General features: G+C 37.8%; 1 protein-coding gene across 1 annotated transcript in view; it reads left to right on the top strand.

Annotated features, from left to right (window-relative positions):
* The window catches only part of Malrd1 (MAM and LDL receptor class A domain containing 1), a 744,773-nt gene that overhangs the window by 258,637 nt on the left and 470,220 nt on the right, over positions 1-15,916 (top strand). The window contains exons 20-21 of the mRNA XM_060372547.1: positions 8,408-8,584; positions 12,355-12,517. Coding sequence (XP_060228530.1) covers positions 8,408-8,584; positions 12,355-12,517 — 340 coding nt within the window. The remainder of the gene's footprint in view (positions 1-8,407; positions 8,585-12,354; positions 12,518-15,916) is intronic.

Raw genomic sequence — 15,916 nt, 5'->3', positions numbered from 1 at the left:
TTTATTCACTTTGTATCCCAGCTGTAGCCTCATCCATCTCTTCCCAGTCCCAACCACCCTCCCTCTTCTCTCCCTTTGCCCCTCCCTTAGTCCACTGATAGGGGAGGTCCTCCTCCCCTTCCATCTGACCCTAGCTTAACAGGACTCATCAAGGCTGGCTGCATCATCTTTCTCTGTGGCCTGGAAAGGCTTCACCCACCAGGGGGAGGTGATCAAAGAGACTGCCACTGAGTTCATGTCAGAGATAGCCCCTGCCCCCTTTACTAGGGAACCCACTTGGAAACTGAGCAGTCAATGGGCTTCTATTGAACAGGGGGTCTAGGTCCTCTCCGTGTATGGTCCTTGGTTGGAGTATTGGTCTCTGCAGGACCCCCTGGGCCCAAGTGTTTTGGCTCTGTTGGTCTCCTTGTGCAGTTTCTGTCCCCTCCAGGTCTTTCTGTCTCCCTCTTTTTCCATAAGGTTTCCTGTACTCTGCCCAAAATTTGGCTCTGAGTCTCAGTACCTCCTTTCACAGCCTGATGGGCAGAGTCTGACAGAGAACCCCTGTGTAGTGCTCCTGTCCTGTTCCTTGTCTTCTCCTACACCCGTTGTCTATCCTGTTTGTCCTTCTGAGTGATGCTTGTTTTATTAACATATATTTAAAATTATTTATTTTAAAAATATTTGAAAAAGAGAGAAAGTGAGAATGCTAGCAAAGCTGAAGCAACTACTTCGCAGTTCCTTCTGTCCGGCTAAGTCTCTGAACTTGTGCAGAGCTCATGTCATGACACTTAGCTTGCTAGGCTTCTGTCCTTCCATGAAGTACTCATGTCCAGAAACAGGAAGCAATCAAATAATAGGAGCAAAGCAAAGGCAGTGCATTTACAGCCAGTGTTAAAGTAGTAGTCAAGGAGAGCTTGTGTGTTTAAATTTAGCCTCTACATATGAATTCAATATGATTAATTGCAAATATAGTTTTCTATAAATATGTATAATACAAAGCAATACCAAGAAAAAGAAAGTGCTTATGACCCACTGCCATCTAAGCTTTATTCTTTTAGCATATTCTAAGCTTGGAACACAAATTAAGTTTCTGTCTCTAAACATATTTCCAGTGGATGCCTAAAGTAGAGCTTAAAGCACATTCCTCAGTGCAAATGATATAGATCTCTGTGGGAATCATCTCCACAGCCCAGGCCCTAAAACTAAAGCCGTATTGTCTAGCATATGGCCCACCATAGACTACAGAACAGGAACATGCCATTACATCCTGATTTAAATAAAGGCAAATGCTGATATGAACCTAACCAAGTGTTTTGGTTATGATGACATTCCTGATACAGGATACAATACTCAGAATTTTCAATGCCTCTTCTGTCATGAATCTTAATTGCAGAGTGTGTTTTCAACAAATGAACCATTCTAAAGAAAGTCACGATCCATTTTGTGGTTAAATTCATTGCTGTGTGAGTTTGGTGTAAACATTTTAGGAAGATAACCTACAGAGGAATTCGCCTGATAGTTCAGTGAAGCATGTGAAGGCAATCAGGGGACTGAATGTTTAGTAACATTCAGTAAATTAGCTCATATACCACAGCAGTCTCTCCATATCCACAAGTCATGTGTTTTAGGGTCTCAGTGAACGCCTGGAACCTCAACCGTTATTGAATCGCATAGAGAGAGAGATAATTACATGAAATGTGCTGGTTAATTTTTGTCAGCTTGACACACACTGGAATCACTTGGAAGTGGGAGCCCGGATTGAGAAATTGCCTGCACCAGACCGGCTAGTGGGCACGCCTCTGGAACGTTTTCTTGATTAATTACTGATATGGGAGGGTCCAGCCTGAAATGGGTGGTGCCACCCACTGGTACAAAGTGGGTCCTACTTTCTACAGTAAAGGTAACTGAGCAAGCCGGAGGAAGCTAGCCAATCGGCATCATTGAGCCATAGTTTCTGCTTCAGTTACTGGCTCCAGATTCCTGCCTTGGCTGCCCTGCTGACGAGCTATCATGTGTAAGCCGATAAATGCTTTTCTCTCCAATTTGCTTTAGAACATGCTATTTATAACAGCAGAGAAACAAAACATGTTGATATGAATGTGGGTGTGGGTAATACAGATATACAACGCATTTTGTGATATGCTATATACCTATGGTACATTTCAATTACTTTTTGAAATTATAAAATAATTACATAATTTTCTCTCTCCCCTTTCTATCTCCAATACTCTATATGCCCTATCTTCTCCTTTAAATTCCTATTTTCGTTTATATTAAATATTGTTATTTATATGCACACACATATATATGTACATATAGACATATCTATCTTGCATATATGTGTGTCAATTCAGCCTGATCATTCTGTATAAAGTTACTTGTTCCTATAATAAAGTTTAATTATAAATTTGGCATGGTAAGAGATTAATAACTTGAAATAGAAAAATTTATTATTATGTTGCAGTGGTTTAATTCGTATATGATCGATTTCCCCCTTCAAAGAACTTATGACACTGTACTAACCTTCCTCATATAACAATATGAATGACATAGTGGATGTGAGAAGTGAAGGATGTGAGTACTAAGGTAGTATCAATCTGCTGACACATCATATGTTTCCAGTAACCCTGGATACCTGAGCCTCAGCTGACATCTATGGTATGCCAAGCACATATAATAGATGGCTCAGATCTTTATAGATGAAGGATTTTTTCTTTTTTAATTTTAATTTTCATTAGTTATAATTTATTCACTTTGTATCACCCCTGTAGCTTCTCCTTCTTCCCCTCCCAATTCCACCCTCCCTTTCCCTTCTCCATCCATGCCCCCCCCCCACAGATAGGGGTGGTCTTCCTCCTCTTCCATCTGATCCTACTCTATCAGGTCTCATCAGGACTGGTTGCATTGTCTTCCTCGGTGGCCTGGTAAGGCTGCTCCCTGCTCAAGGGGAGGTGATCAAAGAGCAGGTCAATCAGTTCATGTCAGAGACAGTCCCTGTTCCCATTACTGTGGGACACTTGGACACTGAACTGCCATGGGCTCCGTCTGTACAGGGGTTCTAGGTTCTCTCCATGAATGGTCCTTGGTTGTAATATCAGTTTCAGAAAAGACCCCTGTGCCCAGAGTTTTTGGTTCTGTTGCTCTCCTTGTGGAACACTGTTCTCTCCAGGTCTTACTATTTCCCACTTCTTTCATAAGGTTCCTTGCACTCTTTCCAAAGGTTGCCCATAAGTCTCAGCATCTGCTTTGATACCCTGCAAGGTGGAGCCTTTCAGAGGTGGTCTGTGGCAAGCTGCTGTCCTGTTCCCTGTTTTCTCCTTCTTCTGATGTCCATCCTCTTTGCCTTTTTGAATGGGGATTGAACATTTTAGCCAGAGTCCTCCTTCTTGATTAGTTTCTTTAGGTGTACAGATTTTAGTAGGTTTATCCTATATTATATATATATTTAATATCCACTTATAAGTGAGTGTATACCCTGTGTGTCTTTCTGCTTCTGGGATACCTCACTCAGGATGATCTTTTCCAGATCCCACCATTTACCTGAAAATTTCGTGATTTCCTTGTTTTTTTATTGCTGAGTAATATTCCATTGTGTAGATGTACCACAATTTCTGTATCCATTCTTCACTTGTGGTGCATCTGGGCTGTTTCCAGCTTTTGGCTATTACGAATAAAGCTGCTACAAAAATGGTTGAGCAAATGTCCTTGTGTACTTGAGCATATTTTGGATATATGCCTAGGAGTGGTATGGCTGTGTCTTGAGGAAGCGCTATTCCTAATTGTCTGAGAAAACTCCAGATTGCTTTCCAGAGTGGTTGTACGAGTTTACATCCCCACCAGCAGTGGAGGATGGTTCCCCTTTCTCCAAGTCCTCTCCAGCATGTGTTGTCACTTGAGTTTTTGGTCTTAGCCATTCTAGTGGGTATAAGGTGAAATCTCAGAGTTGTTTTGATTTGCATTTCCCTGATGACTAAGGATGTTGAGCATTTCTTTAAGTGTTTTTGGGCCATTCGATATGAAGAATTTCATTTGTTAATTGTGTGTTTGTTTCTAACCTTATTTGGAAGTACAGTGCTGTCAGAAGTTATTGGTTTTCATTTGTGCATACTTGTTTGATTATGTATGTGTTTATATGCATGTGGAGTGCAGAGTGCTGTGCCACATGTATTTTCCAATCACTTAGTACCTTATCTTTGAAGACAGGGTCCTTTGCTGAGCCCAGAGTTCACTAGTTCTACTAGGGTGGCTGGCAAGTGAGCCCTGGGGAATCTGCCTGTCTCTGCCTATCCAACTCTGGAATCCCTGGCAAACACTGCATGATGAGCTTTTTAAAAATGAAGGTTCTTACTAGGCCACAGAAGAGGAAGGACAATGCAGCCACTTCTGATGAGACCTGACAGACTAGGATCAGAGGGAAAGAGAGGAGGACCTCCCCTATCAGTGGACCAGGAGAGAGACATGGGTGGGGAAGAAGCAGGGTGGGATTGGGAGGAGGGAGGGAGGCACAGAGGGAGGGAGGCACAGAGGGAATACAAAATGAATAAACAGCAATTAATACAAATAAAATAATTAAATAAAAAAGAGAAAAAACAAAAATAAAAAAATGAAGATTCTGGGGATTGAACTCTGCTCTTCATACATGCACAAGCATGTTATACATGAGCTTTCTGCCTAGCCCCATGTTTTTCATTTCAATTCATCGAAGTGTTGCAGAAGGGCTTAGTCTTTATCTGCAAATGATGCTACAAATGCTTTCTATTTGTCATTGAGCACGTTTGCACTTTCCATTTCTTGGAAAAAAAATTCTTTCACACCTGCTTGTCATTTGGATGATCAGCTTTTATTTTCATGGCCAGAAGATTCTGGATGACCAGATACATTATCTAATAAAATTTTCAATTGCATATCTTCCTGTTTCAAATAATGTTACATTTCTGGAATAGAACCTTAGTGGAACTTTTTCAAAACTATGATGGCTATCACCCATGATTTTTAATTATGTAGTCAGGATCTGGGCAGATAATTCTCATTTTTGTTTTAGCACATGTGGGCCATTCATTTTACATTCTTTCTGGCTTAACTACACACCCTGCAGTATAGTCGTGTTGTATCAGGTTTTGTCTCCTTTCTTTTATGCCTAAGTACCTCCTTTGCACTCTAATAAATATAGACCTACTAGAAAGCTTCTTTAAAGAGTATGATTTCATCATAGTTGAGAATTTGCTTTTGGCTTGTTCTTTCTTCATAATCACCTTCATAAGCTCAGCCATGAATGTGTCAGCAGCTTCTTTACTGGCAAGCATAGCCTCTCCAATGATTAGCATGAGATCAGTCCAAACTTATCCCTGAATCCGTGTAACCATTTTTTTCTTGCAATAAAGGGCTTGTTCCCCTTCACTTCAGGGAAACATTCTTTCAATCTTGGTGCTTGATATTAGTGTTTTCAGTGGGAACACATTTTCTGTTCAGTTTTTTACTTGCAAATTTGATACCATTTCTATGTTAACTGAACACTTTATCATGAGCTCTGATTATTACTTTTGCAATTTGAAATGTGACAGCAAAAAATTACACAGGTTTTCCTTCTGTATTATAACTTGTAAAATAGAAAATTTGTTCTCAGGATAGATCTTAGTGATTTAAGCACACATTTTTATTTTTCGTTATTGGGGCCTTAACTTGGACTTTTTCACTTGGAAGAATACATGTGCATGTTTTCCTCGGCACACCCGAATCACCAATATCTTATTCTTGTGCTTTGGACGTATCATTAAGTGTAAGAAGGAGAACTCGAGACAAGTACTATTGTGACGTAATTGATACTCTGACAGTCAGTTTGGTAACTGAGATGGCTATTATCATGACTAACGGTCACTAGGTTTTATGGTATGGGTAGGCTAGACAAAGAGTGATTCATATTCTAACCAGGAAGAGGAAAATGATGCATAATTTCATCATGCATCTCAGAATCATGTGCAATTTAAAACTCAGGAATTTAAAACACTACATAGTGTTTTCAGGCTGCAGTTACCTGAAAACATCAGAAACCAAGGCCTCGGGTAGAGTGGGTTCTACAGAAATCTTGATTAACTTTACCTTGAAGTAATTTTTTATTAAACTTCGTAATTGTTCCTTTTGATTCAAACTATGTAGTCTCTTCAAAATTATCAACGTTTCAAATACTGAATCATTTTACCATTTAATTTTTCTCACATTTATGATATTGGATTCATCTAAGTTTAATGACAGATGACAATTTTTATCTCTGACTTTGTGTGATGTTAAAGTAGGTATTTTTGTCTGTTGGAGGGTGAACTTGCTCCCTGCTATGAGTTTTCTTCTTTATCCATTAATATTAAATTTATATCTTGCAAGAAAAATATCTCTTATTATCACAATCCTTTCCTTCTCTTTTACATATATTCCATATTTTAGCTTACAGTGTAAGTCACCTAATTATTAGTGATATTACTAATCTCTACTCTATTAAGGCAGAACACAATTTTTTTGATTGCCATCTCTGTTCACACATAGCCTGAATTCGATAGGCCTTTATTCCTGCCCTTTCTTTACTCTTCTGTACATTCCCTGGTGAAACAGCAGCAATGGATAAGTGAGCTTGCAAGGAGAACTTGAATGTGGATACTAGTTCCTCAGTTATTCTTTTCTCCTAGGAGCTAAATTGAGATAAAAAGCATAATATTGCTCAGCACTTACTGGCTACAGTTTCCTTTAGGAGTTCTATGTTTCCAGGAACTTTGGAATGTTCTTATTCTTGTGGTTCCAACATAGACCACTCATCATTTTCTCCAGCATTGAGTACATTTTAAAAGCTTTGGAGTTGTTTTTGTATCCTTTAAAATATTTTTTTATTAAGTAATTCAATTCACATCTCAGTCATAGGCTCCTCTGTTCTCCCCTCCTAGTCCCACCCTTTCTCTCACATCCTCTCTCCCCTATTCCTCAGAATAGGGGAGCCCCTACCTAGACACTCCAGTTCATCTATTCACATGAGTAACAAGTTTGTATTCCTGCCCTGTGTAGGGAAGTCCCATCAAGGGGAAGTGATCAAAAAGCAGGCAACATAGACCATGTCCAAGACATGCCCCACTCCTCTAAGTAGTGGACCCACATGAAGCCTAAGACATCCATTGGGCTTATCATCTTGGGGTCTGTGCATTGTAGTATGTCAATCATGAACTATGTCACTAAAATCTGCTTATAAGTGAGTATATACTATGTGTGTCTTTGTGGGTCTTAGTTACCTCACTCAGGATGCTCTTTTCTAGTTCCATCCATTTGCCTGCAAGTTTCATGATTTCCTTGTTTTTAATGGCTGAGTAGTATCCCATTGTGTAAATGTGCCCCTATTGTATCACACAGGCTATCCTTTAATTGCCTATAAACTTTCTATCCTTCATTCTTTGGCCTGATAAACATACCATTCTCTAAGTGTTAATTTTGGCTTCACACTGCCAGGAATTCTTTCTTACTTCCCACATCGTATATGTGAATTTTCTTCATGTTTTTCTAATATACAGTAAAGTGCTGCACTTCTTTGTCACTGCGGTCTGCTGTGTGTTCACTGCTCCCTTCATTTGTTCACCATCCCTTCACTTAACTGTGATAGTGAGCATTTATACCATACACAGCAGTTTGGGACTTGTGCATGCGAAAAGGACATGTATGAAGAGAGTCTCCCTTTCCATCATCAATGTACCCCACGGAACTAATACGCTGTACATTTGATGCCATTTCACAGTGGTGGAAATTTCTTTGCACCACAGTTTGCCTTAGACTTTGCTATATTTACCATTGCATGATGCAGAGTTGTCACTAAACATTTCTTCAAATAACTTAGAACAAAATTAATAAACTTCTATAAATGTGTTTCAGTTTCTATAATTTAAGAAGATATTAACTTTATTTTTTTTTCTTTAGGAAAAAAAAAGACTGCTGCTTGGGGTCTGTCTTATTAGCTTGAACCTACAAAAATAGCAATAGATTCATCTGAAAGAATAAAGTTGTGTGTAGTTCTTTGATTTGTGTATTATACTTGATGGCCCACTGAGACCTTGACACCGGCCCCAGACATTACCACCTACACTGTGGTGGCCCCTCAGCCTTTCCCAAGACTACTTCTTTATCTTTTCTTTTATTTGACTTTCAATCGGCTTTCATTTTGAATCATTGCCATGTATTGAATCTTTCACCTATTTTTGTGATTAAAAATATTCAAGCAGAAACCTTGAATATAAGATAGTCTTATTTTAAATGCTTAAATGGATTTAACAGAATAATAAATATTATCAACTAGCTCTCATAAAATTGAATGCATGACATGATTAGAAATGTCAATTTTGAAAAACAGTTAAGATAACCAAAAGGCGTGCTACATGATGCCTCCGTGTTATTTCTCCTCAAGGAAATTTGCCAATGGACATCCCAAGTCCACCAGAAACTTCAGTTCCAGTGACCTTGCCTCCAAACAACTGTACAGATGATCAGTTTGTCTGCATCTCTAGTGGCCATTGTGTTGGAAAAATTCAGAAATGTGACTTCAGATACGATTGCCCTGACAAATCAGACGAGTCATCTTGTGGTAGGTGAATTCCTAACTCTTGCATGTTTTCGATATAAAACTGCTGTTTTTATGCGCTGTATGGTTCCGCATACATTCCCAACTTAGGCATCCCTGTAGTACCCAGTAAGACGTATTTAGGAATGGGTCAGTATGATACATGTGAATTAGATTAACGGTTTCAATTTTTTCCTTATGCTTAACACAAAAATAAAGATACTGTAGTGAATATATGTATATCCAAAATAGAGAGAAACATATCCTGGTATAAACTCAGCATTTCACAGCCTACTGTCACAGAGTTTTCACAATGGCTTAGGAAAGTTTATTCATGTAAGACTTATTTACATAAAAATTATGCTACAATTATCAACATATATTTTTTCTGTCAATATGAATAGGTAAGTGACTTCATTGAATATTTTAGATATAGAATGATCTTTTTTATGAACTGTATCACTCCTGTATCCATTCTCCCTTCAGGTATTCTTATATTATCATGTGAGAATTTAGGAATGGGGAACTATATTATACTTAAATTAGATTGGCCATTTCATTTTTTTTCCCCTGGGCAATGCACACAAAAATATACTGCAGCAAATATACTGAGTTCATTAAGAAGAATAATTTTAATACATTTGAGATGTATTCCCACATCTTGGTAAAATGTGGTTCTCATTTATTGCTACCTGCCAATTTATACCTCCTCTTAAATAGATCTTAAATAGTGGCAAAGTAGTAACTTACTATTGAACTTTCCAGCCAAAGATGCAGATAGAAGAAGCAAAATTAACACACAGCTAGAAAGTGAAAACAAAGTCAGAGAAAATCCATTGCAGTATCTTCTCCTATGCTTTAAACAACTTGTGTGTGAATTTACCATAACACAGTATCAATCAAGTCTTCATAATGTTAAGGGTTACAAACATACCAATGACACAAATCACAGTGAGACCCTCATGTGTCTTGATCAGTGTGTCAAGAAGTTCTAAGGCTTAAAAACTCTAGTAAGACTCCCTGCAGTCTGCCCAAAGTTTGGGTATGAGTCTTAGCATTTGTTTCAATAACCTTTGCTGGGTAGAGTCTTTCAGAGTGCAGGGAATCTTCTGGAAGAAGGGGGAGATAGAAAGACTTGGAAGGGACAGAAGCTCCACAAGGAGGCCAACAGAGCCAAAAAATCTGGGCCCAGGGGTCCCTGCAGAGACAGATACTCCAACCAAGAACCATGCATGAAGGGCACCTTGACTCCCTGCTCAGATGTAGCCCATGAACAGTTCAGTTTCCATGGGGGTTCCCTAGTAAAGGGAGCAGGGGCAGTCTCTGGTATAAACTCAGTTACCTCCTCTTTGATCACCTCCTTACTAGACTACTGAGAAAGAGGATTCAGACAGTCCTGATGAGACCTGATAGGCTATGGTCAGATAGTAGGGGAGGAGGACCTCACTTATCAGTGGACTAGGAGAGGAACATAGTGGGGGAAGAGGGAGAAAGGGTGGGACCGGGAGGAGATGAGGAAGGAGGCCACAACCAGGCTACAAAGGGAATAATTCATAATAAATAATAATTTAAAAATATACTTGGAAGAAAAAAAGAAAAGAATCCATTTTCAATAAAAGGTGGAGGGGAACATCTCTGTTATCATGAATCTGGAACAATAACCTCTGGAATAATAATTGTATACTTTCTTTCCAGACCCAGTTGTTTTTACTTGTTAACATTATTTCAAAGAATAATTTATAAGAAATAAAATTTACCTACTTAAAATAAAAAAAAAAACTCCAGTAAAAGTTTTTCTCTTAACTCAGAGAAAATTCCACACTTCCAGACTAAATCAGTCATACATTCAAAACTACTGTACTTCATAAATGAGATGGCTGAGACTCCTTCAAGGTGTCCTGGGACTTATATTATATTATGCACCACAAATGAAAGATAATTAGATGGAAGATGTGTTATTCAGTCTTTCTCATGGGAAGCCACAAATATGTGTAAGCAGTAAATTCTAAAGGTTTACACAAAATCTCACCAGTTGCACATAATGAATATCTCTAGGAAATATAGGCTGTAGTCTTCAAATTTGCCATTTTGGTAATGTCACTTATTAATACACAACATCTCACAATTATTTAAAAATAATAAACATTATTTTAAATATTATTTTAATATAATTTTATTTTCAAATAAAAACAAAATAATGTTTACTGATTATTTTTGATATCACAGGATTATTCTGAATTGAATATATAAAAATTTCAAATACACTATATGACATTTATTTTTTTTGTAGGATAAAATATGATTAATTTCTTTATAACTTATAGGATTAGAATCCCTAACATGTTTTAAAAATTATGTTTTGAACTCTTACCATAACACCTAACATTTAAATATATTTTAAGTCTGTTATATATTATTGTCAACTGTAGGTACCATGTCATATAGCAGACCTATAAGAGCCTATTCTAATTGATTGATATTTTATGTGACTTGTTTTTACAAGTGAACAATTAGTATCATTTAAAGAATGTAAAGAACAGTTATTAAGTCCTAAATCTCATCACAAGATAAATATGTACAACATATATCAATATCAGAGTTTAACTTCAAAATGCAATTAATCACTGCATATTTTGAAAGGGATTATTTTACAGTGACATGTCTCCTTGTTCTATATTGTATTAACTTATATATTTAAGGTTTTCAACTGTGGCATGCCATAGCTGTTAATACATTCAGAAACCGAGTCAATGTCAGGTTGTCTATAGCACCCATACCAGGTCATTGAGTTGGTTTTATTTTTACTCAAGCAATGGTGATTTTAAGATAAATGGATACATGTTCATGTGCAGAAAGAGAAAGAGAAAAAAGATGGAAAAATTTAGAAGGCATTTCCACATGGAAATCAATGCAGTTCTAATTTTTTTTTATATCAGGACACAATCATTACAAGCGTCTTAAAAACATTCAAGGTATTAAGACTGATATAAATGTTATTGTAAATCACATTGCTTTTAAAGCAAATGCTTTTTAATTTGCACTGACATCCTAAGGGACTGAGCTGAAGGTAAACAGTATATTACTGTGGACACGGAAGAGCGAATAGGTCAGAACTCAAAGGTCATGCAAGGAGCAGAAGGGCTGGCTAGGAAGAGGTGGGAGACCAATGCTTTAGGAGCTAATTATCACCTCACCTCCTAGAGAGAGCACACTGTTAATGTGTGTATTTATTCACATACTTTCTTTGGAGATTCAAATACAAGTGAACTTCAACTTTTAAATATTTTCCTGTGATTATAGAAAACATTTGCCTAAATATTCAACGAGTTCTTGAAAGTTCCTAAATGGGAGCTAGTGCATTTGGTAGAGTGCTGGCTGAAAAAGCAGGAGGATCTGTGCTTGTTGCCCAGAACCCGTTTAAGAGCCAGGTGTGACAGTTTAGTCTCATAAGCCGTAAGCCCAGAGATCCAGAGATGGGAAGATTAAGACTCACTGAGGCCACCGGCCAGCTGTCCTCAACTCATTGATAAATAACAGGACAAGAGCAAGATCCTGACTAGAAAAATAAGATAGACAGTACCTGAGAAGCAATATCCAAGGTGATCTAAAGCATGTTCCCACAGGAACACACACACACACACACACACACACACACACACAGCCATGTGCACATACCCTCTTTGAAGTATTATCTTTAAATCCAAGTATAAGAAAGTGCTGCAGAGTATAAATTGCCTCTTCTTGACATGTCTGTTGTGATTAGCTCATCTTGTCTTTGTTCTGTTTTGTTCAAGTGCTGGATATTTGTACATTTGAAGAGAGAAACCTGTGTAAATGGTACCAGCCAAACCCAGCGAAATCACTCCACGATTCAAATGTATTCAGATGGGGACTCGGGAATGGGATCAGTATTCACCACGGGGAAGAAAAACACAGACCATCATTAGATCACACGAAGTAAGTGCCTATCATTTTTAAAGTGATTCTTAGGACATACTGCCCTGAACCACCTTATCTTAGATCAGTGCTATTGTAGAGATTAATGTAGTATCCAAGATCAATAGAGTTGAATGTAATTTTTCACACTGTACCAAGAAAAAGAAAATTTAAGGGTAAGCAATGGGGCTGGAAAGATGCCTCATTGGGTAAAGGTAATTGCTGCCACCACAATCTCCAGGACACTCCTGGTGTAAAGAAACCCAGTTCCCACAGGCTGTGCTCCAAAGTCCAGAGACACACCATTGTATGTAAGCATCCATGGGCAGACTACACATATACATAGAATCACACACACATGCACACACACAGACACACACATAAAGGTAAATAATAGTTCTGTGAATGCCATAGAAACTAGACAAAAACATAAACATTGAAGTAAAAATAATTTAACATCCCCTCTCGGTGAGAAGCTCAGTAATTTGTTTTTGCCTCTGCCTATGGGCTTCAACATTCTAGTCAAATACTCTGCCACTGAGCTGTATTTCTAGCATGAAAACTACTGCTAATATGTTGTTTAAAAAGTATTGAGGCTGATGAGATATCTCACTCAGTGAAAATGCTGATGCAGCAGAGACAAGCAGATCTTCGTGACGCCTAGCTAGACGGGCAAGCATTCATAGGAAGTTCAGGATAGGAAAGGACTTGTCTCAAAAATAAGGTAGATGTTGTACTGAGAAAGGATATGGAGTTGACCTTTGGCCTCCACATATACATAACATACACAGAGTTGCATGTGTAATGTCTGTGCATGCATCTGAACACCACATACAGAACACACACACAAAGCAAAATCTGCTCAATGTTTTTATCTCTGATTGTCTTCCGTTGTTTTTTTATCCATCCATCTCAAGTGACAACACATGCTGGAGAGGTTATTGAGAAAGGAGATCACTTCTGGTGGGAATGTAAGCTGTACAACCAGTCTGGAAATCAATCTCAGACAATTAGGAACAGTGCTACCTCAAGATCCAGCTATACCACTCCTAGGCATACATCCAAAATATGCTTAAGTACACAACAAGGACATTTGCTCAACCATGTTCGTAGCAGATTTATTTGTAACAGCCAGAATCTGGAAACAGCCCAGATGTCCCTCAGTTGAGGAATGGATACAGAAATTGTGGTACATTTACACAATGGAATACTACTCAGCAATTAAAAACATGGATCTCTTCATTATCAATTTCATTTCCTCCCACTTTCCCTTTCTCACAACTTTCTCATTCTTATGTATTTCATGTATCTATGAACACAGGCAAGCATCCAGACTTTCCTCATAGATCTATGAGCATAATTTGTTCCAGTATTTGATAAATCATGCCATTAAGTATTTTCTATAACTTAATTTGCATTTTACTTAAGGGACATGCCATAAGCTGGTTCTGATTCTCAGACTTCCCAATTGATTTTATTTTCTACAGTGGTATTAGCTGTGAAAGTGTAGGGCTTGCTGTCTGAGAAACATTGTTTTTATGGGGAATTGACAAAATGTGAGTTTAGGTCTCATTAGGATGACCTTAATGAAACAATGGTGTAAAGTATAGCATATAACTACAGACAAAGTGGAAATAGAAGGGATTAATAAGTGATGGATGGGATTTTTATGCCCATGAGAGGTGACTCTCTCAGACGGACAGAGCAAGAACATGCCAGGTGGCAAAGTAATTTTTTCTTTATTATATTCACCACTAAACAATTTGTTCACTGTAATATTTTTTATTTTTGGAAGTGTATGAATATTTCATATCTTTGATGGTAAGTTTTATAGCTAGTATAGCAACCATCTTATCTTTCAGCTTCATATATATATATAATTTTACAAATTAATTACATAACAGTTATTACATGTATAAAATTTAAAAATGTGAAGGAAAATTGATAGTCTCATAATGACAAAGCCCTCTCATTTGCAGTAACCCTAACCAAATTTGCTGGAGAGATCTTAATTTGTTCTAAGATTGTGTAATCATTCAGCTCTACTTTCACTAGGCAATGGTTAGTTCATATTTGTAAAATTGTATGCTCTCATATTCTATAACTGCATCTTCATTCAAAAAGAATGTTAATTTTTATTAAAAGAAACAGAAATTCTATTTCCCTGCCTCTTGTTCCTCTTCCTCATCTTTTTGTTATATTAGTATATGCTTTCATTCAATTTTGGGGTGTGTGTGTGTGTGTGTGTGTGTGTGTGTGTTGTTGTTGTTGTTGTATATGGGAGGTGAAGGGTGTAGTTTTGAATGGTCTGGGACTTGGTATAAAGACCACACCGACCACAGTCACAGAAGTCCACTTGTCTCTGTCTCCTAAGTGCTAGGACTATAGGGGTGTGTCCCACACCTGGCAATTAATTATTATAGCCCAGCATTACTATATATTTTTCAGTCACTAGTTGAATGTTAAATGATTTATTCATTTTTGTTTGCACTGAAATTAATATTTCTTCATCCTTTCTTTGTGTTTGACTTAATTTACTCTTTTAAGTATACAAGATACCTCATCTTCCCTGACCCCCATTTTTCCTAGAAAATTTGTTATTGAAGCCCCTTGCCAGAATGTCCTCTGAATTCTCCTCTGAAGTGACAGAGTCCTGTTTTAGGCTTGCTCTTCATCTACCACGTAAAGCACAAAATCCTGAGGTCTCAAAACATCGTGCCTTCCTATTCTGGGCTGTCTGATTTTTCTGTGTTATCTGGCTACTTTATGCCTCTTGCTCTTTGTGTAACTCTTTGAACAGTAGCGATTTTCCTCATTTGATGCCCTTTGGCTATCCATTATGTTAAAATGTAAGTCCCTTAAAAGTTAACTAGATAAGTGAACCGAGACCTGAAATGGCACTCCCTACTCTTAGGCGATGAATTCACCACATTCTAGTAGGTTTCCATGGTGATTTTTAACGTAAGGATGCTTTCTGATTTTAAATGGTTAAATGTTCTCTCTCTAATGTATTATTCCTCACATGCTACAATTAGTTAAAAAAATTATATAGTTTTTAGTTTGTGTACAATTATTCTGGCTATTTTGAATCAGGTCTTGTTTGTTGCAGTAAGAACATAATACACTATTTGAAATATATTTTTTAATTTTTTAATTAATCAGTTATCACAATTCATTCACTTTGTATCCCAGCTGTAGTCCCCTCCCTCATCTCCTCCCAGCCCTATCCAATACCCCCTATGCCCTGCCCCTAGTCTACTGATAGGGGAGGTCAGGACCTCCCCTTCTATCTGACCCTAGCCTATCAGGTCTCACCAGGACTGTCAGCATTCCCTTCCTCTGTGGCCTGGCCAAGCTGCACCAAAGTAGAGGACCTAGAACCCTGCTCAGATGAAGTTCTAAGGATGTTCCTTTTCCAAG

Source organism: Meriones unguiculatus, chromosome 19 (assembly GCF_030254825.1).
Source record: "Meriones unguiculatus strain TT.TT164.6M chromosome 19, Bangor_MerUng_6.1, whole genome shotgun sequence".
Lineage (NCBI taxonomy): Eukaryota > Metazoa > Chordata > Mammalia > Rodentia > Muridae > Meriones > Meriones unguiculatus.
The sequence above is the reverse complement of the archived record's forward strand: the minus strand, read 5'-3'. Positions and strand labels throughout refer to the sequence as shown.